At 43.9% G+C, this 25,321-nt stretch overlaps 1 protein-coding gene across 1 annotated transcript; it reads right to left on the bottom strand.

Annotated features, from left to right (window-relative positions):
* Positions 1–12: 12 nt before the first annotated feature.
* LOC142382936 (3-hydroxy-3-methylglutaryl-coenzyme A reductase-like) lies at positions 13–24,153 on the bottom strand. The gene is made up of 20 exons (XM_075469064.1): positions 24,040–24,153; positions 23,423–23,634; positions 18,647–18,758; positions 18,460–18,547; positions 18,298–18,382; positions 18,106–18,211; positions 17,379–17,485; positions 17,185–17,301; positions 16,950–17,110; positions 15,848–16,074; positions 15,597–15,763; positions 11,563–11,757; positions 11,327–11,485; positions 9,585–9,742; positions 9,380–9,485; positions 8,901–9,071; positions 5,802–5,942; positions 5,554–5,712; positions 2,933–3,087; positions 13–828 (listed from the first exon to the last, which is right to left on the bottom strand). Exons 2-20 carry the CDS (start codon positions 23,585–23,587, stop codon positions 783–785), a joined length of 2,625 nt encoding a protein of 874 aa, XP_075325179.1. The 5' UTR covers positions 23,588–23,634; positions 24,040–24,153; the 3' UTR covers positions 13–782.
* Between the last annotated feature and the right edge of the window lie 1,168 nt (positions 24,154–25,321).

Here is a 25,321-nt window from a genome sequence, read left to right as displayed (position 1 = left end):
TACTATCTCCTAACCATTCAAGTCCAATATCTGTATCATATAAACATGAATAAATATATATTTATATATGTATACACATATATCCTAATTTCGTTTCTTAATCTTTACTTGATTTATTCTTCTTTGTGGTACTAATTTCATTCCATACACCATGAACAGTGGGTGAGGTTAAGGTTCTGTGGGACAGGCCCATTCACCTCTCTATACCAGCTCTGTTTAGCCCTCAGAGCAGGCTGCCAGAAGCAAAGGTGTCTCGTGGATAGCTGCAGCGCTGCGGTTCAGGAAATCCCTCTGAAGCCCTGTGGTGAGCGAAGGGGCCTAAGCAACAGGAAGCAGGAATCCTTCACCTCTACTTAGCAGCTGGCGATGACCCATGTGGGAAAGCTCTTTGGCAGGTTATATCCAGGGTGCAGTAAGCAAACTTTGCCATTTGGTTGTCAGATGTCAAGGGTCAATAATGTTGTTTTTTATTAAGCACCATTTAACGTTCAGTTCATTCACACTGAATCATAAAAGATGAAAAAAAAAGTGAACATAGCAGTTGTGGCGGTTGCAGAGCATTTCCTGCTGGTGGCCGATCTATACAGCAGTGTTACAAAATTGTGGTTACTGTTATATCCCTGGGATCCCTTTCATATCCTGAACAGTAATACATTTGAGTCTGACAGAAAACCTTACAAGACATCTGAGATCCTTCTCATTGACGAGTGATTACTCCCCTCACATTGTCCACATTTTGGTGGCTTGAATGTTCTTTGCTGAAGGAGGACAGTCTGGACGCTTTACCTGGCGCATGTTGTTGGATTACCCTGTAGGTTCACCTTAGATCTGCAAATAGAAATACAATGGCATATGATTAAACTCTTCTATGCCTACCACAGAGTGTCTGTAAGTTATTTAATTTTTAAAAAATTAAATTAGGTATGGCTTTATTAGGTACCGCTGTCATTAAGCCTCTTCTAAAGAAGAGCAATCTTGATGCCACAGTACTGAACAACTACCGGCCCATATCAAACCTGCCATTCTTAAGCCTGGTTTATAGTCGGTAACGCAAGACGCAACGCAAGACGCAATGCACGACGCAACGCAAGACGTAACGGAAGACGCAACGCAAGACGCAACGCAAGACACAACGCAAAACGCAACGCAAGACGTAACGCAAGACGCAACGCAAGACGCAACGCAAGGCAAGACGTAACGCAAGACGCAACGCAAGACGTAACGCAAGACGTAACGCAAGACGCAACGCAAGACGCAACGCAAGGCAAGACGTAACGCAAGACGCAACGCAAGACGTAACGCAAGACGTAACGCAAGACGTAACGCAAGACGCAACGCAAGACGCAACGCAAGACACAACGCAAGACGCAACGCAAGACGCAACGCACGACGCAACGCAAGACGTAACGGAAGACGCAACGCAAGACGCAACGCAAGACGCAACGCAAGACACAACGCAAGACGCAACGCAAGACGCAACGCAAGACGTAACGCAAGACGCAACGCAAGACGTAACGCAAGACGCAACGCAAGACGTAACGCAAGACGTAACGCAAGACGCAACGCAAGACGCAACGCAAGGCAAGACGTAACGCAAGACGTAACGCAAGACGTAACGCAAGACGTAACGCAAGACGTAACGCAAGACGTAACGCAAGACGCAACGCAAGGCAAGACGTAACGCAAGACGTAACGCAAGACGCAACGCAAGACGGAACGCAAGCCGCAACGCAAGACGCAACGCAAGACGCAACGCAAGACGCAACGCAAGACGCAACGCAAGACGCAACGCATGCCCTTGCGCGGTTGCAAGCCCCCTCTTGCGTGCTTGCGTGTGTCACCTAAATTTTCTAAACTTCACGCAAGACGCGAGCAGAGCTATAGAGTAGCCACTCTGGACGCGAGCACAAGCCACTATCTACATCACATCCGGCGGCGTGTTCATCTTCCGGTTTCATCCCCTAATAAAAGACCGCTGTTTTCAAACGCCATGGTAGAAAGCGAAGAAGAAAAAGAAGAAGCATGAATCCCATAGACATAATATATTATATATGTTATGTCTATGATGAATCCACTCGAAGAGAGACTTGCCGAATAGGTCCTGGCGGTGAATTTCCTTTCATCGTAGTAGGCTTGTCATTGAAAAAACCTGCTACTCCACCTACTGTCCTGGCGGTGAATCGCCACGCAGCACACGCAAGCGCCGGCAAAGCTAAGACGCAACGCAAGACGTAACGCAAGACGCAAACGTCTCGAGCCATTAACACAAGCGCAAGACGCAAGCACAAGGGCAGTTAAAAGAAGTATAACTCAGCCTTTAGGCAAAGTCCTAGAAAAAGTTTTATACCAACAGCTTAGTGACTTTCTCCTGTCTAACAATGCTTTGATACTTTCCAATCAGGCTTTAGGCCCCACCACAGCACTGAGACAGCTCTGATCAAGGTGATCAGAGTTTGCTTCTGCTCGTTGCACAAAACGAGCAGAAGCAAAAGGTAGCCGACTGTCACAGAGCACGGAGTGAATGAGCTGTGCTGCAGCGGCGTGCGGCGATGACGTCATCCCACCAGACCTGATTCAAATGAATGGCTCCTGATCAGGCCATTGCAGAGCTTGATGACGAGTTGATCATTTGAATCAGGTGTGCTGGAGGAGGGAAACTTCGAAAACATTCAGGGCAGTGGGTCCCGAGGACCGGAATTGAGAAAAACTGTGCTAGCGTGTATGCAATGTGCCACACACAGCTGGATGGATGTAACACTAGGATCTGACACCACTTTGAGCGTTAGTAGTATTGAAAATTCTACCTGCAGTGTTCGTGTTTAATGTCCCTTTAGTCTATGGAACATGCTGCAGATTCCAGGTGTTAGGAGTAATAAATAGCTCAAAAACAAAGAACTACTTCTTAAAATCTGTAAGATTTAATTGTTATTACCTGTTGTGTGTCATGTGACTCTTGACCAGGTGCCCAGCAGCCAGAGCACCCATCAGTGACAGTTCTCCAGCCAGTACTGTTGCACACACAATCCTGGCCAGCTGGCGGGCATTGTCCCCTGGACAGTCCTTACTGGCTCCCTGTACACCCAGTATCTGCAAACACACACACACACACACACACACACACACACACTTGAATAAATTAAATGAACCAGCTGCTACCAGCAATAATTTGGATCCTTGTAACTTTAAACAGAATGGTGCTCTTTGAAGACATCTTCAGGAATGGATGGATAATGCACTGAGCATTTTTTGTTGAAAAGACATTGGCTTAAATTAGGTTTTATGTTGGTCAACTTTTAGAAGCTTTAAAAGCTTAACTAAAGACACTGAATTAACATTTTCATTTAGCTGAGATTTCACCATGATTGGCAATATGAATATAATCTCCACTTGTCAGACATGATAAGGGGCACGGTTTCCCCGGGGCCTCCTCCCAGTGGGACGGGCCCCACCTCATCTGACTCCTCTGGATGCGGAGGAGCAGCGGTTCTACTCCGAGCCCCTCCCGGATGACCGAGCTTCTCACCCTATCTCTAAGGGAGAGCCCAGACACCCTGCGGAGGAAACTCATTTCGGCCGCTTCTATCCACCAACTCGTTCTTTCGGTCACTACCCATAGGTGAATCGAGAGCTTCGCCTTCTGGCTCAGCTCCTTCTTCACCACGACGGGCCGGTGCAGAGCCCGCATCACTGCAGACGCCGCACCGATCCGCCTGTCAATCTCCTGCTCCATTCGTCCCTCACTCGTGAACAAGACCCCGAGATACTTGAACTCCTCCATTGTGGGAAGGATCTCATTCCCTACCCGGAGAGGGCATTCCACCCTTTTCTGGCTGAGGACCATGGTCTCGGATTTGGAGGTGCTGATTCTCATCCGGCTAGTTTGCTAGGGTCCCGAAAATAAAGCGTCTTGCTTCTCAAAACAATATGCGTTCAAAAGAGTAATACATTTGCATCACAAAATCCTCCCTCCAGAAAAAGTCGCTTGGCGCTATTTCTTTCTTCCTTCATATCACTGCGGGCTGTGTAAACTGTGAAGACCGAAGAGCAGACCGAGCAGTCCCCTGCTGTTAGCTGCAATATGTAGGTGACGGGCAGGGGATGTGTAAGGCTTACTTTTAATGTTTCCATGTTTTGTACCATCAATTTCATGCTTGGTTATATATACCATCTACGATACCCTCACTGTTGCTTTTCCTGTCGTGCTATTGATGCCATGTTTACCGTTTATCAGAGTGCATTTGTTTATATCCTTTAAATTCAGCAGCAGCTTCATGTCTGAGTGATCAGGTATGCCCCCTTGTGGAATCCTCCAGTTACACAGGCAGGTACTGTATGTGAGCAGTGACTCCGAGAACAGAGACAGTTGCTTACGTGAATGCAAGGTGAAACAGCAAGTGCATTTTCAGCCGTAGTTGTGTTGGAATTTTTGTTGCTTCTTTCAATTCTTACATTTCATGATGACTGACAAACTGCTCTACTCCTGGATGAGTCTACGGTCTTTCAAAAGCCTCTCTTCTTTGGTAGCACTTATGATCAGGTCTATGGCGAGCACATAATTGATCCTTCTTGTGCACTACCATCGCTTGAGCACCTTTGAGGGTTTGATGTCTCCTCTACTTTGATCAGATAAGCTTTAGTTCTATGCTCCCATTCATTGCTGCTAAGGGTGATGGCTGTATTAAAGGTTGCTCTGGTAGCAACAGAGACAACATAAACTATCATTCTAGCAGTAGGTTGTAGGCTACCATGCAGTTTCATAAAAGGTGCCATGTCAGTTGTGATAAGTTGTAGTAATTGTTTGGACGCTGATTATTACAGCACTCAGCGGTTGAATTTGCACCAAAACAGTTTTAGGGGGTCTCTGAGGGTTTTGGAGACTGGGGAGATGCCTGAAAGACTAAAATACCTTCAGGAGCTTTCTCTCTGGTTGCACAACTGAGGAAGCCTTGTGTATGAGGGGAAACGTTTTCAAGATCCAAGAAGAAGTCCAGTTGCCATTGTTCAACCACTTATGATTACAATGAGCCTTCATCAAGCTCTGCACCACACATAGGAACACTGAAGTGACAGCCAAAGGGTGGTACGCAGGTTCAAATCACATTGTAATCCCTTTATCCCATATTTATCCCATATCCCATTTTTTTAAAGGCTTATGTTAAGAACTGTTGCGTGATATTTTATTGGTGTTCAATTGTTTTTGTTGTACTGGCAGGTTCCAGAGTTAAGCTCTGTGTTTGGACACGTGGAGGGCCTGACGTGCAGTCAGATCATAACCAAATGTGTTTTGTTACACCATTCTGTAGAACGAGGGGTAAATCACACATGCCAGGCAGAGGTGGCTCAGCCCCACGTAAGTGTGTGCTTATAGCCATCGAGCAGGGGTCGCAGAATGAACTGAGGGACGACAGTGACGTTGGTAAGAGTGGTGACTTCTGTTAGCCCCTTACACACCTCTGTTACTGCGGAGGTATACGAGCTGCGAATCAAATTCAAGCTGGCTTAAAAGGCATACCTGACCTCAGAGAGAGAGAGAGGGAGTGTGTGTGTGTATACCTGGAGGCAGGCTTGTTGCGCGGGCAGGTTGGTGCCTCCTCCTACAGTGCCCAGTTCTATAGAGGGCATTGTGCAGCTGATGTACAGGTCCTCCCCTGTTGGTCCTGATGGCTCCATGAGTGTGATGCAGTTACTGCTGACCACTGCCTGAGCTGGATCCTGGGGGTCACATGTTCAGAGTAATATGTATTTAAAACAGAAAGCACTGAAATAAAACAATGAACAACATTTCCTAACAACCTTTTTACCTGCCCACAGGCTATGTAGATGGCAGTCACTAGGTTGGCTGCATGAGCATTAAATCCACCAATGCTACCTGCCATGGCAGAGCCCACTAGGTTTTTATGGATGTTGACCTCTATCAGAGCCTCTGCTGTAGTTTTCAAAACCTAAGTCACAGGGACAAGGAGGGAAAATGAGTCTGTCATCGTAGGATTAATGTGAAATAGGACCATTCTAAAACACAAGGCACAATTTATACTCACACGTCAGAATACAACTCAATTGAATAATTGTATTGTTTTTGTAATTTTAGCAATTTGACAATATTGACATGCATTAGACAGACATATGCTTCTGTTAACATTTGCATTCTTTCTCTTCCTGAACATAAAGAGCCAACAATGCAAGGGTTACACCTTCCCAGAAAAGCTGTAAGAGGGAAAATGTTCATGAAAAATATATACCCGAATGAAGTGGTTTGTCACAACTTCAAAGTGTAATGTAATGTAATGTAATGTAATGTTGTGAGACCAAACTGTTCTTCCAAACTCTGGTGGGCAGACACATCAATGATGAATATCTAATAATGTAATAACTGGTCCCTTGGACTGGACCCTTTCCCATGGAATTCGCCAAGGGACAGCCCAAAGGAGTTACACCTGTGGAACCACCACCTGCAGGAGGGTCCGGTGCTTTGTGGATTGGAAACAAGTCCAATGCAGAAGCCTCAATAATCGGATCCCCAGCTGCTGAAACCGGCTACTGGGACATGGAATGTCGCTTCACTGGTGGGGAAAGAACCAAAACTCAACCAGGGCAGAATTTCTGGGCGTAGCCAAGGGTCAGAGGATTTCCTGTTTGGTCGGCTTGGGATGGCATCTTAGCTTTTTGCAAATAATGTGGGCTTCATCGAGCAGAGACCTCCAGCAGGCATTGGGGCAATTATCAGCCAAATGTAAAGCAGCCAGGACGAGAATGAGCGAGTCTGAGACATTGGTCCTCAGTCGGAAAAGGTTGGGGGTGAGTCACTGCCACATGCAGAGGAGTTTAAGTATCTCGGGGACTTGCTCATTAATGGGGGTAGAAAGGAGCAGGAGATTGACAGGCGGACTGGGGCAGTGTTCACAGTGACGTTGTCATGGTGAAGAGAGAGCAGAGTCTGAAGGCGAAGCCTTTGATTTACAAATGGATCTGAAGGGTTGCTGGGCTCACCCTTAGGGATAGGATGAGCCATCCAGGAGGGGCTCAGAGTCGAGTCGCTGCTCCTGTGCATCAAAAGGAGCCAGCTGGAGTAGATTGGGCATCTGTTCAGGATGCCTTCCATATGCCTCCCTGGTGAGAGGTTTCGGACATGTCCTACCAGAAGGACGCCTCGGGGCAGACCCAGGACCCACTGAGAAGACTATATCTCTTGGGAACATCTGGGTTTCCACCCAGAAGAGCTGGAGGAGGAGACTGTGGTGGAGGTCTGGTGAGGTGTGGTTAGACTGTCGCCCTCGCGACCTGAATCCGGATAATCGGTAGAAAACGGATGGATGGAAGAATAGAGTACAAGAACACTTACAGTGACAAACATATTTCCAGCCTAAAATATTAAGCATGTAGAGGGGATGTATGCTGTTCCTTTTGGTGCTGATATCTGTAATGCGCAACACATTGCGCTTTACACCGATATCTCGATGTGTTGATGTCCAACAGTCCCTTCTGAGGCTGCGTGTGCACTTGACATGTCCTTTGACATTTTCTCAGGGCAAAATGCACCGATCGCCTGACATTCTGAATAAAGCAGGTTGTGTGATCGAGTATTGCTGCAGAAAGCTCTTAACTTTAAACTTGATACTCAAGAAATGTAATTAGCTCCAAAAATGAATGAACGATGGAAACCGAGCATCACCAAATGACTTCATAATTTGTAGGGACGTCCCAATCAGGTTTTTTTCTCCTCCGAGTCATTTGATTTTGAGTATCTGCCGATACCGAGTCCCGATCCGATACTTCTACAGTACATTAAAAAAATGAAGAACGGCGAAGAAACAGATCCAGGATGTCCCTGAGTCTTTATTTTATTCACCTTATTTTATCATTTAACACTTATAAACAGAGCACTTCTGTGAGGTAGCTTGTACAAAAAAGTAATCAAGTAATAAACAAATTCTTCACGTTGTAGCTTAGTGCAACAATGTCTAATATAAAAACCAGCAGCAACGCAACCTGAAATACCTGCAGGCATGTAAACAAATAAGCAAATAACAGTGCCACAGTGTTATAAAGCAAGGCAGTAATGTGCTTTTGGGAGCTGCACTAATAATTCTTGCTCTCCTCCTCTGGCTTCACAGAAGGAAATGTACGTTTTTCTTGATAAAAACCAACATCTCTACCTTGTCAGGTTTGACCCTGTTCCTGTTCTCATCAAGGATGTTAGCCATGTCCTTCCACCTCTTGAAATCCCAAGTTTGCATATCTCACAGTCTGCAATCGCAACGTTTTTGTCATCCCCTTTAAAATACCTCCACACCGCGGACATTCGGCTCCCAGCTTCAAGCTGCTGCCGTGTTCTGCTCCGCTTTACGGCAGCAAAGTGACGTCATGCCGCATGTTTCTGTGTGGAGTTGAGACGGTCTGACTCTGTACCACCACATCACAGTAAATACTAAGCTGTTATTTTTTCCCATTTGTTTTGAAATATTATAGTTCTGATAAAAAAAAGAATAATGAGAATAAATATACATATGTAGATAGGCTACATATCCGATCCCTGATCGGGATGAAACGTCCGATACCGATCGAGTCTGAAATCACGTGATCGGCCCTGATTTCCGATCACGTGATCGGATCATCCCTAATATAGTTTCCATGACAATAGTCATTGAAATCTAGGGTACCATACAGACTGGTGCATGTGGGTATGGCATAGTCATTATTATCTGCTATTTTCTGCTTGTATTCACTAAATCTTTAGTCAGAATGACTTTCAATTTCAGTTAAGCATCTTCACTGACTTCACTTTCAACTTTCCTACATTACACATTCCTGCCATATATGAAGTGATACATAAGAAATCCCAGGTTTTCAGACTGAAACAAAGAGTAAATGCCAGTTGAACAGTTCATCCTGGCTCTTCCTACCTCTCGGACCACCTTTGCAGGAATGGTAGCTTCACACACAGCAGACCTGCCTCTGCCCTCTATCCAGTTTATGGCAGCTGGTTTCTTGTCTGTGCAGTAGTTCCCACTGACAGCGATGACCTGCAGCTCGGGGAAGTGCTGCTGCAGAGTGCTCAGAGCCTTCTCTGTGCCCTGAAGGAACAATGAGCATTCCTTATCATACAGAAGTTTCAATGAGCTGAACTGTAATAATGTGCATTGGCCAGGCAAACAAAGGCAGACCTATCTATTCATTTAATGATGGGTAGGTGACATAATCATATTAAATGTATGGGACACAACTGTGCATCTCCCTGGTGATAAATTCTATCACTTGTCCTACTTTAAATAACTAATGGGGCAGAGTGTTTAGAATATTACATTTTGTGAGAAAGATGTTTACACCTTAAACTAGTCTCGTGAAAATATTAGACCATCATGTCTGAAACTCTCAAACTTACCTTAGAGATCATATTCATTCCCATGGCATCTCCAGTCTTGGAATGGAAGCGGATGTAAAGATTTCGCCCTGCCAGGCCAACCAGAAGCTTCTGAAGCCGAGCAAACCTGCCACAAGATGTTTTTGACATTAGAATAACATGAAGCGTTGAAAATGAGTCCATACACCTTATACTAATTTTATCTATATCGGCTGTCATGTGTGACCTGCTGGTGTTGTCAAAAGTCTCTTTAATTTCCTGAAAACCATCAGAACTCTCCAGCCAGGCCTTGACCTCCGCAGCCTTGCAGGCAGAAGGTAACCTCACTACAGGTCCGCGAGTCATGCTGTCAGCCAGGATACGACTGCTGGCTCCACCACCCAGCTACAGCATGGAGGAAACACAAACTGATGGTTAGTGTTATTACGGATGGCTTACAGTGCACAACAAAGTTCTCTAAAATAACTTTTTCTGCAGAATTTATGCTATGACCCTGGCACTTGAAGGATATTATATTCTGTAACGACAATGCACAGATACCATATCTCATGGATATTAGCCCCTATTAACTTTTACATTAGTATCTTAATATGAGACTTAGTGTTTCTACATATATATATGCTTATATATGTTTCTCTGGACAGCTTTTACCATCAGACAGGTATGCCTTGAGAACAAGTGACAAACTTTTTGGTTTCTCATATAAGTTACGTCTCTTTTTTTGCATAATATTTACCTATGTATGGTAAGAGCATGTCTTAGTTTTCATTTCTTTACAACAGTCACAGACAGGATTGTTTTCTGAACTTCTCAACCATCTCATCTCAGTGACACAGCCTGTCCATATCAGAGAGGGGACTAATGGAACACACCCACTGGTCACTGTGAACATCACGTGATGCCCTTTGGTATTACCACTTCCCCACCAATTATCCATAAGCCGGCTGAAGACATTTTTGTGGGATACGTTAAATCATTAGATTTTTGTGTATATTCTCTTATTTTCCAAGAATGAGCAGAAGCTCATGTTGCTGCGGGTACACCAGAGGTTCCTGTAGAACAAGTTGTTCACGACAGCCTCTGAATGTAAATCCCATATTCCAAGGATCTCACTCTTAGGATGGCAGCTGAGAGCAATAAGATGGAGCCCGCTGAGGTAAGCCTTGTTTCAGAGTGGCCCCAACACAAAACTCATCAGCAGGTACAACATTTGCAGGGCTTCGCTAACATTTATTCGTATTCTTATTCCAAATTTCTCTCACTTTTCTCACATGAAGGTCTCGTACAAACACGCCACGTCAGATTCAACAAACGCTCTTAACTTCGGAAAAAGTGTGTAAACGACCAGCGTAAATGATGAATGCCACCCCATAAGTGCATATTTAAAGGAGAAGTTTTTTTTTTTTTTTTTTTTTTTTTTAAACCTGGACCTTATTTCTGGCATAAAAACTTTCATCTACTCACCGATAACAGTTTGGTGAAAGTCAGCGTCCTTCAGAAGATATCTAGATCCGTGTATAATTCATATAAAGGGGCATTGGCCGACGCCCCCGTTCACTCCCGTTATATGGATATATATATCTCAAACTTGATACCAATACAAAGGAAAATATTCTATATTTGAATCCACAGATGGAAAGTTGACAGCGTTCTAAAATGTTTGTTTTTTCTACTGAGCTCCCTACTACTTTTTTAAAGTGGTAAACTTTAAAAAAACAAAAAACAGGAGTAGCTTCACTGTCTTCAATGAAACACTTTCATATTTTGTTTAATCCTGACTGCATTACTGATTAATAAATGATTTGGTCACAAACAGACAATGTACAAAAAACAACCATGCTCAGTTTCTTTACTTGTGACATCACATGACCATGGCCATCTTTCATATATGCACTATATGTGTATGCGTTTCAGATGTTATGTACACTCTTAAAATACCTTGAAAGTGCCAACAAATCTGAAACTCACCGCAACTGCTCGACAACCACGGTTGGTGCTTGCAACTAAGCAGCCTTCTGTGGTTGCCATGGGAACCTGGAACTGTTTCCCATCCAGATGCAGTGGTCCAGCCACCCCCACTGGTACAGGTATGTAGCCAATCACATTTTCACAGCAGGTGCCTATAACCTGAAGAACAGAACTCAGTAAAATAGGAAGTGCAATGCTGTAGGAAAGTTGTCAATTTTCCCAGTTTGCATGGTCACCTTTGAATAGTCATAGTTGGTGTACGGCAGAGAAGAGAGCACAGAGGGGCAGGGTAGTTTGGGAGAGATCATCTGTCTTCGTATAGCCACTCCTCTCTCTGGTCTCTCCATCGTGGCTTCCAGTTTGTATGCAGGGATGTGTTTGGAGGTCACCAGCAGCATTACCTCAGCATCACTCAGAAAACATGGCCCAAGCTGCGCGACACACAATCAAGCTTACAGTTCATAGTGTATCTGGGTTAGGAAGTAGTAATTATTTAGACTACATACAAAAAAGCAAAATGTTATTCAGACTAATACCAGATTTCGATTTTTAGTCATTTTAGACTGAAACACTTGACTAGAACAACATACACAGCACATCAATGGAAGTTTATGCCATGCTGTCTAATGATGTTACTTAATGAAAGCATGTATAAAGTGATAAGAATGGGTCCAAGCACAGAACCCTGAGGAACTCCATGACTTACTCTGGTGTGTGAGGAAGATTCTTCATTTACAAGAACAAACTGAAATCCATCAGATAAATATGACTTCAACCAGCCTAGTGCAGTTCCTTTAATCCCAATAACATGTTCAAGTCTACGAGTCGAGTTTGTAACAGAACGTTGGTTTATTACAATGTTAAAAAATGTATTAATAAACTAACAAAATGATCATTGTTGTTCATCACAAACACACTCATTACAGAGGTGTGTGAAGTAACTGGTAGCATGCATAGAAACACTGTCAACGGTTTACCAAGTGTGGGGAAAGCAAAAAGGGGAGCTGCTCAGTGAATGTGAGGTAATTGCTGCCATTCTGTAATCAGGCCTGAAACAGCGTAAGCTAATTGTACTGCAGCAGTTAAATAAAACAAATAAAACAACATAGCCCAGCAGTCATTGAGGTGGGAAAAGTGGATCTGACGCGTACGCTAGGCAAAATGTGTACACAAACATTTACTGTATAAACAGTTACAGTGCAACCGTTTAATTGTTATCAAAGTGTAATTTTAAATTGCAACATTTGCAACATTTTTTTGTTCAAAACAACAAAAACAGTAAAGTGTTCCAAGAACTAGTAAACTGAATAACATGAAATAAATAGAAATATGGACAGTGTTTCCAGAGACGTCGAAGAGGTCAGGGTTTTCGTTCCTAGCTTGTGTCTCAAGTCCAGTCTTCGTCCCTCTCATAACAGCACAATTGTCCTAAGGAATACTGGTTACTTGATTCCACTTGAGATCGTAACACTGCAGGACATCTTTTTTCCGTCAGAAGAGCTGAAGCATTGCCAGTATTAACTTTCCTGCTTGCCAAATGTTGTGTTACGACTTTGGCCGCATCATCATCAAAAAAGCGAACCAGTACATAAGAATTTTGTCCATATTCTGTCTGGTGGCTTCATCAACATTTAAAGAAAACATTCACCATTTGTGCTTATCAGACAGGTGTTTCTTGAACGCTGGTGCTATGCCATGGGGTCTTCATATAACTGGCATGCTGGTTGGAAACAGACAGTTTGGTCAAAGCAGTTTTATCAACCGCTAATTTTTTGAGCGATCATGAATGACAAATCGTGTTCCTCAATGAACGCGCACACACGTATTTTCAACTCACAAATTTGATCTGTCATTGGCGTTGGTACATGGCAGTTGCTCCTGGCAAATTACTTGTGTGTTGAAAAGCGCGAACAGCAGCTCTGTGGATTTACAGTTGACGCGTCGCTCACGGCGGTGGCGGCCCGTGACGTCAAAATGACATTTCAGGCCTGGCGCTTGCCTTAGAAAGACAGCGCAGCGCGTTGTCGTGCACCAGTCGATTTTTGTAACTTGGCTGCGCCGAGAACGACAAACCGGATGGACCAATGTGAGAGCAGGCTCAGTCATGAGGGGGGGTTGTACAGGCACCTGTAAGAAACTGCAGTGAAACAGCACAGGGAGCACGTAAACTCCCAAAACTGGTGCACAGAGATTGGCAGAACTTTGGGGAAAGAGGGAGAGTTCTGTAAGAATGTGTGGAAGAAGCTACGGGACAGATACGTGAAGGCAAAGAAGAGGGCAGAGACTCCAAGTGGTGATGCCGGGGGCTTCAAACCTTCACCTCGATTAACTGAATTAAAAAATTTTAATTATCCAGATACTGCAGCAGTATCATTGATGACAGTATTCCTGCTCTTGACAGTGCCATTGTTTTCTTCTCGACTCATGTCGTTGTAGACTAGTTCAGTGTTTCCCACACATAGACTAATTCGTGGCGGTGCGCCACAGATTCAACACCGGCCGCCACATATTGTGTTTCGTTATTATTATTTTTTTTAACGCTATTTAAAAAGTACTCGTATTCGTTAAGCTGCATTTCCTTTCCTTTCACGCGTCTCTCTCGCATAGCCTACTCACACACACACAGCCCCTCCCCTCCGTGCACACCGCGTGTGTCTCCATCAGCAAGACCATCCCTGGAAGCTTGCTAGCTTCAGCGTCGCGTTAGATTAGCTCAACCGAAAGAAGACGGCTGGCGAAATTCACGAAAGGTTGGTATCACGTGCACCTTTATAAAATCACACATTAAAAAGTCCTATAAAAATATTTTATATTTTGAATACAATGTTGTCCCGTCCCGACCCGACCCATTACAAACAAGCGATTACGCCTTCTTTATAAAGTTAACTAGTCGCAAGTTTGCCGTAAAAAAAAAAAATGTAGTCGGGTTGTCGAGGTCAAAACACTAGCAGCTGTGAATCAAATAAATTAGGTTTTTTAAACTCTTACACTGAATGTTTGCTGCTTCAATCCAGATGAGTATTGACAAATAACCCCCCCCCACCCCCCCGTGGCCCACCACTACACATTGCCTTCACATCTATGGGAAACACTGTAGTTAGCGGTAACCTTCACGTAGCAGCGACACCTCTGTGACGGAGAAAATTGCAACTACTGGCGCATCGACTCACGCCACTATATACAGCCGGCACGAAATTGTGACGTCATCAACACTGCTCGCGCTAGCAGACGCGGCAACCATGCTAGAGCCTGGAGTCTCCTTCATGACGTCAAAGAACTTTTTTGCCACTAGTAGCATATTAGCTTCTTCGCGCACAGCACACAAAAACAAGCACCAAATTAAGAAAGCATTCTTAATTTTTGGCACCAGCTTCCAAAAGGCTTGCCGTCTCCGCCCCATTCATCTATCCACACCCAGCATTTATTTTTGATGCCTTTTTCAGTAAGGACATCTTCCCCTGGATTCATGGCTTTATTTTCCCTCCATCGTTGGATTTGGATGAAACAAACGGCGGCCTGGATGCTGCGTTCAAGACCACTCGGAGGTTACTGAGCGGTCATAGGTACACGCTACAGGTTAAGTCGGAGGGGAAAAACAAAGTGTGGCATATTGTCGCTATCAGCTGAACAATGAAAACCTATGCAGCAGAATTGTATGCTTATTTTTTTGTGTCATTTCCGAGTTTGGCGCTGTTCAATTAATTTTCCACAATTAACAGCCCATATTTTCCCGAGTTGTCTGGAACGCAGCATCAACTACTGCTGGCTCCCCATGGTTACTGTTGCTATGTTTGTCACAACCCTCTTAGTACATCCATGGTCACAACAACCACACGCAATGACAGCAAACGTAACTATGCACACGCAATGACGTGCATAGTTACGATTGCTAATGTAGGATTGGATGGTAGCGGTCTGAGGGAGGGGCTTGACAATCCCGCATTAACAGTTTAAATGTTTATTTATTTGGAATCGCAGTCAAACGCCACACGCCGGAGACCCGGCACGGTGCCGGAACACTTTAAGCCCTGCTACTTGGAGTCTTTGTGACGTGTTCAAAGGTTACTTTTCTGCGTTGATACAGGTAAGAGGTGAAGAGACACAGTAGGAGTGCATTTCAGTGCTGCTGTTTCTCTACATCAGTTCGGCCTGTTGAGACCTCAAGGCTTCATGAACAACAAAAAAACAACAACATTATGGGCCATTTGAGGTGAGACTGTCTGCGTTTGTAACTGTAAAAGGGAAATTTCAGGGATTTGTAATATTTTACCTCAGGGTTGTTGAGGATGGCCACACAGTCATCCAGTTCTCTGGGTTTTTGGGGGAGACTAAGCTGAGTGGTTTCGGACTTGAACTCTTCCTCTTCTTCTCCAATGACAAAGCAGCTCTTTGGCTGATAATCAGAGGCGGTGGCGGGAAACGGCCGGATAACTTCATCTAGGGAAACAAGCTAGAGTTGGATATCACAGTGCTACATAAGTCCATCTGCTGCTTCAACATCATCACTGAAGACAGACACACCTCTCTCTTCCTTACAGGCAGGGCTAAGGGCTGAGGATGTGGGAGCAGCCAGCTCCTTCACGTAGCAGGTGTCCTGGTGAATGGATGGGGTCGGAGTAGACATAGTGATGGGGTTCCTCAGGGACAGCATAGACTCTATTTCTACTTGCTCAAAGAATATGTACTTAATAGCAAGCAGCAGGGCCAAGGCCAGACAGATCACTTGCTCTATGTCCATGGTTATCATCCTGCAAAGGACGACAAGAGAGTAAACCAGTTCTGTTATTGGTTTAAGAGATGGACATTAAGGCTACGGCTACACGGAAACGAAACAAGTTTTTTTTTTAAAAACGGGTACGAAAATTATTGCGACCACACAGGAAAGCTGGAAACGCTGAAAACGCTGCAGTACACACGCCCCACCTCTATGTGTGCTGTAAGCCACCCCCGCCGGTTACACCAGAACAATAGAAGAAGCAATGCGCATGCGTGTACGCCCCTACTTCTACCAGCGCGAAGCTCACGTTGTTCCTTCAACAACGCCGCTGTAGTTAGCAGTGTCTGCAACAGTGCTACTATCAATGTTGTGGGGTCCATGATGATCGCGGTCTGTCCTTGTTGTGTTGTCTTCTTCCGGATTTTGAATGAAAGCCGCTTTTTGTTCTGGTCACTGACGTATGTGTATACGTCACTGGCGTTGGCCATGTGGCTGTGACGCAGATGTAAACAAATCCTTTCTGGCTGTAACAATGGAAACGAAACGACGCCGTTCTCAGATCTTCCCACTCTGGAACCCGTTCTCCAAAACTATCGTCTTGGTGTAGTGGGAACGCCGGCTCCGTGTGGCCGCGACAGCCAAACGATAAGCAAAAGTATCGTTTACAGTGAAAAACGTTTCCGTGTAGCCGTAGCCTGAGTTTTAATACGATACCTTCTAACTCATAATCTTGGAACTGGGAGGCAAAGTTTATGCAGTGTTAGAAGTGTTAGGACACCCTAAGCCCATGATGAGACAATTGAGTTACTGTTAATTAACTTCACACTGATACACCCGAGCTGTCAAAACACACGCACACACACACACATAACAGTTAGTTAAAGACGAATATATCACCCTTTTCACCTGGTTAGATAGAAGTGCCAAAGTGATTTCTCTGGCTCGATCCTTCTGGCTGAGAGGTGTTCCAGCTCCATGCCAACCTGTGCAACGTTTGTTGTGGTGTTCACGGAGAAGGGCTTGGAAATCCAGCGGCTGTGGGCATGAACCATCACCAGGCCCAGAGACTGCAAAGACAACAAAGAGCTTCACTCTCATGCTCAAATTAAAACTAAAAAGGGTAGAACATGAGAGGTGTTACCATGATTATTTTGACTCTCTGAGAAACAGGATTAGGCTTATTGTCCTCCTCTTCCATCACTCTGGAGAAGTGACTCAGCTGCCAGATAGGATGGCCCTCCTGACTCTCGCGTGACAACTACAGTAACAAATACAACATGGTCAACCCAAAATGACATTAACACTCACTCATGTATGCCGGTGCAGTGGCCTTACCTCCAGCACGAGGGAGACACATGCAGGGAAGAAAGTCATGAACACAAAGTAGTTTGCCAAGACAGACATGCATCCAAAGCAGCACATTATTTCCAACTGCCTCACCCCTGAAAAGTACAAAACAAATACATGGGCAGTCAGGAGAACAACTCACAAGAAGACCCATCAACAGAAGACACCATCATATTCTCATATGGTATCAGCCAATCTTTTATTCACAACCTGCCAGAGAAAACATATCAAATGCTGAAAGCGAGACATTTCACTGCTCCATGACAAATGTCAGCTCATCCTGAATCTAATGGCAGGAACAAAACAAAAGGCTGAGTTTAAAAAGAGCACCTTAGAGAGGCAGAGTTTCTCAGAAGGTTCAGCTGCAAAAAACTGCATCCACAAAGTTTGGGACAATTTCAAAGTAATGTTTCTCAACATAAAACTGCTGCTTTGAAAATGCAATCATTTACCATGAATAATTCATTCAATAAGTCAGAAACACCTACCAGGAGTTGCAGGTGGTTGATTAAAGGATATTTTTGGAAGTGGTATGCACACAGAAAAGTCTTTTAAACCACTAAAGCAAAGTTAAAGTGTCCAACCATCTGTCACTGAAAGAAAATATCTGGACAACAAACTGAAAATTGGAGCAAATCACTTCAAGCAACCAAGATCCAGAACGAAGCAAAAACTTTAGACCTAATTTAAGTAGGATTCGAATGGCAGCAAGCACCTGACATAGTTCCAACTCCAATCACTAAGCACTCCACCAGAGCATCCAAGGTAAAGGTAGGTCCTAGTACAGCCATGCCAGAGGCAATGTTGTCTCTCACTTCATCCTGAAAAACAGTCAGATATGTCACTTCAGGCATATATTTTCATGTGGAAGGCTGTAATATGCCAAAATAATTTTTTATTTTCATACCTGAGAACTAGAGCTCAAGGCAAACTTTGCTAAGGCGCATGCTTTAGAGAGGTCGATGAGAAGCAGAAAAAAGGGCAGAGCCTCACTGGAAGAAAGGAAGAGTCTGTTGGAGTTTTGGCTATAGATTCAGATCAAAATGACAGCATATTGAATATGTCTTACTTGAGACCTGTGAGCTCTTTATCAAAAAAGTGAATGACAACCGTGCTGAATACAAAGCTAGAGAATATTGTGAAAAGACCAGCAATGCCTGCAAAAAAAGCAGATGAAATTTAGTCAAAGTTAAGGCAACCAAGAGCATCTTGGCTAACTGAAATGTATAGGAGTTATGAGACCAACCGTGACTTACCTAAAATGTATTTGGATCCCAGTTGTCTCAAGCTTCGGAACTGGAAATAGATATAGACAATGGCTATGCAGCGTGTGATGGTCAGAATGATGATGTCGCTGCTCAGGATTTCCTGTGAAAAAAAGACACAAAAATGCATCGCTGTTTGTCTGCAGTATCTGCCATCAAACATCGAGTAATCAACATGAACCATTCTAGGTAAGGAATGCACGATATGAATGGCAAGGTAATGGTGATAGTCAGCAGCAGCCCGTGCACTAACAGTGCTTTTGGTATTGTGACACTTGAAGTGCAGATTTTGAGAGTAGTGGGAGCCTCTATGGGGGGCTGGGTGTGTGGCTGTGTATGGGTGCTGTGGAACCTTTGTCAGCTCCTCCTGCTGAGACCACCATGCGGTCTGCTGTGGGGAATTAGAGCTGGGGATCAAATGATGAGGGAAAGGAACATGGGGAGATGTGGTAGCGAGTGCCACAAGCTTCCCTTTCCAGTGTTAATCCTTGCTACTGTCCAATCAATCCACAACACAAATGTGCAGGCTTAAGCAATAGCATTCATCTTTGGGATTGGCAAAGAATTCGATCCAATTCAGTCTCACTGACTTGCATCTTTAAAGGATCACCGGAGAATGGATTTTTCTTTGCTCTTTGGCGCCGCCTACAGTTGTAGGATGCAACACCACAGAGGTAAAAACAAACTTTCTGGAACCTGCACGTGCACAGATGATCACAGGAATGTGTTCTCTTACAAAAGAAGCCCACAAATATGTCAAGACACAAGGAAGGGTAGTGTTACAGGTCCTAACAAGGATAGGATCACATATTTTCATACACTACGATGCTCTACAAGAGATAAAACACAAAACATTCATCTGGAATACAGTTTGCTTTTTCTGGTTTACATTTTTTAAGGATCTGAATGGTAGCATGTGTCCAATCAACACCAGTGCAACATGATGCATATATTACAGCTCCACGAGTGCAGAGCACATTTAGGTACCCGATAAGGTATCAATTTGATGAATAACATCAGAACACGCTGCTGTGTACTTCTGGTTAGTCATGATACAGAGCACCAAAGCTAATGTCTGCAGTATGTGAACATGTTTCATTAGTTTTATTACAGGAGTCAACCACAGCTTCAATCTCCTCTGATTCACAGAGCAGAGGGAGCCATGATCATGGCCCCATTCTTTTCATACAGCAAAGATTACAGAGCAGAGAGCTGATCAGTTATTACTTACTGATAGCAACTATGGAGCTAAGAGAGTCATGCCAGTCAGAGAGCCAAAGTTGTGAACTGCAGTGTCTCAGCTTCTGGACGCTCCAGGGCAGTTTCAGCCCCAATAATGTGCATGACAAAGGTTGGTGGGCATAAAACCGGTCAGAAGCAGTTTAAATGTTCACAGATGGCTCTAGTGTTTCCTTATACTAATAAATGATTGCCCATAGCAAAAATTTTTCATGTAAGCAGATCATATGACTGATTATTCGGTCTGGCTGGGTTTCCTAAGCTTGTAGGTGTTGTGTGAGGGGGGAAAACGGCTAACTGTTACTTGGGTTTTGTTGAACTATCACAAAAATAAGATTTCACACATCTTGTGAGCTATATTTAGTCCATGCTTTGTGGTTTTACCCAAGTGACCTGAGTGACGCTTTGTGTTCTTTTTTTTGCTTCCTCTTCTTTGTTGTACAGCAGTTCAACATAATGGAACAAAACATGGATTTCATGATGTAACTTTGTGCGGTCTTCACATTCTGGATTATACTATGTCACTGCTTCCAATGCACATTAAGATGCATCTTATGAGGACATTTCCACACCTCTCCCTCTCTGGATACCAAAGTCAGAAGATTATTATTAATTATTATTATTATTATTAATTAATTGAATTCCAATTGGCTTGAATTGGACTTACTATCTAAGTGCCTTGAGATGACATTTGTTGTATTTGCCGCTATATAAATAAAAATGAATTGAATTGAATTGAATTGAAAAGTCAGAAGTGAGGCCATCTGTCCGACAGCTAAAGCTGGGCTGAAACTGGCTCATCAACAGGACAATGATCCCAAACGCAGCAGCAGATCTACAGCAGAATGTGTGAAGAAGAGAAGAATCAAGGTGTTGCAATGGTCCAGTCAGAGTCCAGACCTCAGCCTGACTGAGATGCTGTGGTGGGACCTTCAGAGAGCTGTGCAGAAACCAATGCTGCAAACCTCAATGAGCTGAAGCAACTTTGGAAAGAAGAGTGGGCCAAGATTCCTCCTCAACCATGAGAGAGACTGAGAACGTCCCAAAGGAAACCATTACTTCAACTTATTGTCTCAGTTTTGGTTGAGTAAATAATGTCCTGTGTTGTTGGGTTCACTGAGTTTTAACACCTGCTGAAGACCGATCACTTCTTTTACAATGTTCTGATACCTAAAACAACACGGATGAAAGAGGAAGTGCATTGTTTTTCCACACAATTGTATACACCTTAGTGTAGTACTACTTTGCAAGTAATTACATTCCTGAATTTTTTTTTTCTTCAATATCCACCAGTAGTCATCATTTGCTCGAGGAACTACCTGTTGCCCGACCCCCCCTGGCTTGTTTGATGGCCACGTCTGGCCCATGTAGTTGAAACACAGGAACTTGGGCCAGTTTTACTGTGGGAGAGTCTTCAGGCTTACTAACGATCCTGTGGAATCTGTGTCGGGAAACCCAGAGGCTGCAGGAAGACAGGTGGCAATGCCTAAAGGGAGGCAGATCTGAGAATCCCTTTCAAAGCACTCCAGAACCATGTTTACTTCAGAGCAGTAGCTCTTGTACAACAACTTTCATTTATGAGCTTATCTTCCACTAGCTCATAACTGTATGTTTCATGCTTTGTTCCAACCACCTATCTCTCTCCACTGTTAGGGCCTTCATACACCAAGCCGACAGGGATTAGCACTGCACCTCTGTCTCTCGTGCACTTTTGGCATGTAACCCACTGTCAATAGGTTAATGGTCTTCTCAGCCTATTCAAAATGCTGAATTGGGGTTGGGTCTGTCATGAGATATCTCACCCATAGCAGGTGAGCGCACAAGGCAGCAGTGAGAGCGGAAATCAAATGGCTAACTTAACCTTGAACCTTGTCACGCGTCATCTTCATTCCTCAGAAAAAGCAACGATGATGACTTATCTCTGCTTGAAATCACTGAAAACTCAAAGCACACACTGACCTAAAACACAATGTTTCATTACTGAATAATGTAGATATTTTGCCCAGCTCTGCACCAGTGATGGGCAGTAACGTGCAATCTGATCACTTTTTTCAAGTAACGCGTAAAGTAAGGGATTACAATTGCAAAAAACAGTAATTAGATGACTGCCACTTTCCCACAAGCAGGCTGCGTTACTGTGTTACTAAAGCGTGACTTTGTTTGTGAGAGCGTCTGATGACCATCACGTATGAGCGGTGCGACGTCAGCGTGTAGATCAACAAGAGATAACACGGAGCGGGGGAGAGCAGGGCCATGCAGCGTTTAATGCTCGGGAGTTCCGACATTCCTTTGAGTTTGACAAAAACATTAGCGTCCGCTGTACACTCTGCTTGGGAAGAACATTTTTATCTACAGGGAAAATTTCCACTTCAAATCTGAGCAAGCACCTAGCAAGCCGGCACAGGAACGAGAAACTCATTAGCCCCTTTCACACTGAGGAAGAACCCACGTTTAATTCGCAAATTTAGTGTGTCCGCTGTTCCTTTCACACTGACGATCCGGGCTGGGGTGTCAACTCGACTCGCCTTTCGACCCGCGTCGGACCCTAGTCTTTTTGCCAAGCCGAGTTTGATGGGAAAGCAATTGACGCGGGACGGACGTGGGCGTGGCGTGAGGAGTTTAAAAGACAGGATGGACAGCTGATTCAGAACAACAGCGACAGGTGAGGACAAGTATAGTGCTCTTGTATTCTCCGCATATGTTCTTCGGCGGCATCCCACGTTGTGACCGTCCACACCCCGTAAAATAACATCTCCATGAGCTGCATATACACTTGCGTGACCGAACAAACAGCCAGCAACAAAAACAAGTCCTCAAGGTGTCCCGCCATCGTTGGTTTGAAAAATTTGATGCAGACAGGTGTATTTAGGCCTACCTCTGACGCATGGGTTGTGCCTACGTCATTGTACACGCCCAGCATTTTATGTGTTTCGTGTGACGCTCTGCCACTAGGCAACGCCCCCGGAACTCGGCTTCAGGCGGCATGGATTGCCTAATACGCCAAGCTGAAGTGGCAATTTGTACCGGCTAAGGTAGCGGATCTCAGTGTGAAAACAGATATTGAGAAACCCCCGGATCCCCTCTCCTGCTAAACAGGTGAAAACAGACTGAAGGGCGACAGGACTTAGTGCCGCTGAACTGAAGAAGCTAGTAGCTGGCTATATTGTCGAGGACATATTGTCCATTTCCACTGAAATGGACTCTGAATCATTACGACGCATCGTAGAACAAATACCAACCAAAAGCTACCACGGAGATCATTTGCAGGATAACCTTAAAAGAGAATACGACATAATGGTTATTATGTTTATTATTAAGCTATTTTGTCAATTCTAAATGATGGAATATGCAGGAAGGTCTATTGCTTTATAGCATACTCAGGTTGTGCATCATGTTTTTGAAAAGTAACTAATCAAAGTAACTGGATGAAACAGAAATGAATTACTATTTCCTATTCTACATCCCCACAGTCAACCGACATTTTCTTAATCACTTTCTAATCATCTTCTGATTAATAATTGTATTCACCTCTTCTGTTTTGGGACAGTCCAGGTTCCAGCCACAGATCTGGTCATTGCCAGTGAACATGTTCATGGACATCATACAGATGGTGAGGGTGACAGTGCCAACGATCACCTCCCATGGGTGAGAGGCCACCAGGAGGCCATGCGCACGGAACATAGAGCTCAGCATGGTGTCAGAGCTGTGAAACGACACACCGGCTGGAACTTACACCAGGACTGCAGATACACACAGGGACAAATTCATCATATACAACTGCAACATGTAAATAACAGGAGAATTATCCAAGTGTTCATGTTGTAATGGAGACATTATTTCCATGAACAGGTCGAACAATGAAGGGTAAAACAATAAACCGTGTGAGAATCCCATGCACTCATTCTAATGAACAATTAAAGTGACAATAATAAATAAAGACTTTCTTTCTTCTCCTACTAAAGACATAATCTACATTTAAAACTGTTAAAGTTAAGCAGATTACTGCTGGCCGTTAAAAATAGCCCGTTCAAATATGAACGGAAGTTTGCGACTAATTCATGCGCGCGACTTAAATCACTGCTTTGTTAACGCAGGTTCGGCTGGAGGCAGCCGGAGTCCAAACAGTTGTGCTCAGAGCAACTTACCCCGGGAGAGAATGGAAGGAGAAGACTGAACAGAGACCTGCTGCCGCTGCGTCCCGAGCCTCAGACTAAGTCCGAAAGCTGAGGGGAGCATCAGCCGCTCACAAGCTGCAGTACAGATGGAACCATAGTACGCTGGGACATCATCCGACACTCCAGCCAATCACGTCGGTCACCTGTTTGACGAGCGACTTAACCACGCCCTGCTGCCTAGGCGACGGGAGCAACGCGGTATGATACGGCTGATCTCGCCACACGAAATAGGTCAAGGTTTTCAGCCCATTTCTGTGCCACATTTGAATGCTCCGATCACTGTGCGATTTACGACCGATTTTCTCTTTTTTTCTTTACTCGTGAGGGTCGCTTTTTGAGGCAGAATTAAAGAGTTAAATAAATAACTACGTGAACAGATTTCAGACAGCCACATTAGCCCCGTTTGTCTGTGTGTAAGTGAACCTGTGTTACATTCCCCTGTTATCATCAGGGCTTAGAAAGCCCCATCACTGCTCTGAGCTGCTGTATATCCTCATTTATCGCTACTAATACAAGCTTTGTTTGCCATGAGTGTGTGTGTGTGTGTGTTAATACGTCTTTGTTTAAGTAGCGATACATATAGCTTTTTTTTCTTGTTCCTTTGTCTTTTTACTGTTAAGAACATCATACGCACACACGCACATATAATTATATTTTTTTTAAATCAAATTATATATTATGTTATGGGTCAGGGTAGGTCTGAGTAGGGCTCCAAAGACATTATTCTTGCTTATTATTCTCGCATTATTCGCGCTATATTACAGTCTGAATGGCGACTTCCGGTGCAAGAAAATGAGTGATGTTTGTTTTTGGTCCGTTTTTTCGTTCTTGTCGACTTTGAATTTCATTTTTGAAAGTGTAATTAAAAAATGAAAAAGAAAGAAAAATTCTGCGTAATTCGTAGTTGGTTTTGGGCTTCAAAACGAAAGTCAAATAAACCATTCGTTTTTTGTTTTTTAATTCCCATTCATAAAGGGAAAATCCAATTAACAAAATATACACGGACCGACCACCAAAGTATAATCCGTTTTTCTGTCAAAAAACGGAAATAGCTGTCCTTTTTCCATTTTTCGTTTTAAACCAAAAACGGAAAAACCAAAATCAAATAACGACACAAATTAGTTTTTTGGAAATTCCTTTTTTAATTTCTAATTTCTTACATACGAACGTGACGACGGGCAGACCGGAAGCGAAAGTGACCTGTAACAATGTCAAAATACAGTACAAGTAGCGTGCTAATTTAATATCAAAC

The sequence above is a fragment of the Odontesthes bonariensis genome, chromosome 6 (assembly GCF_027942865.1).
Source record: "Odontesthes bonariensis isolate fOdoBon6 chromosome 6, fOdoBon6.hap1, whole genome shotgun sequence".
In the NCBI taxonomy this organism is placed as follows: domain Eukaryota; kingdom Metazoa; phylum Chordata; class Actinopteri; order Atheriniformes; family Atherinopsidae; genus Odontesthes; species Odontesthes bonariensis.
Note: the sequence above shows the minus strand (reverse complement) of the source record. Positions and strands in the feature narration are given on the sequence as shown.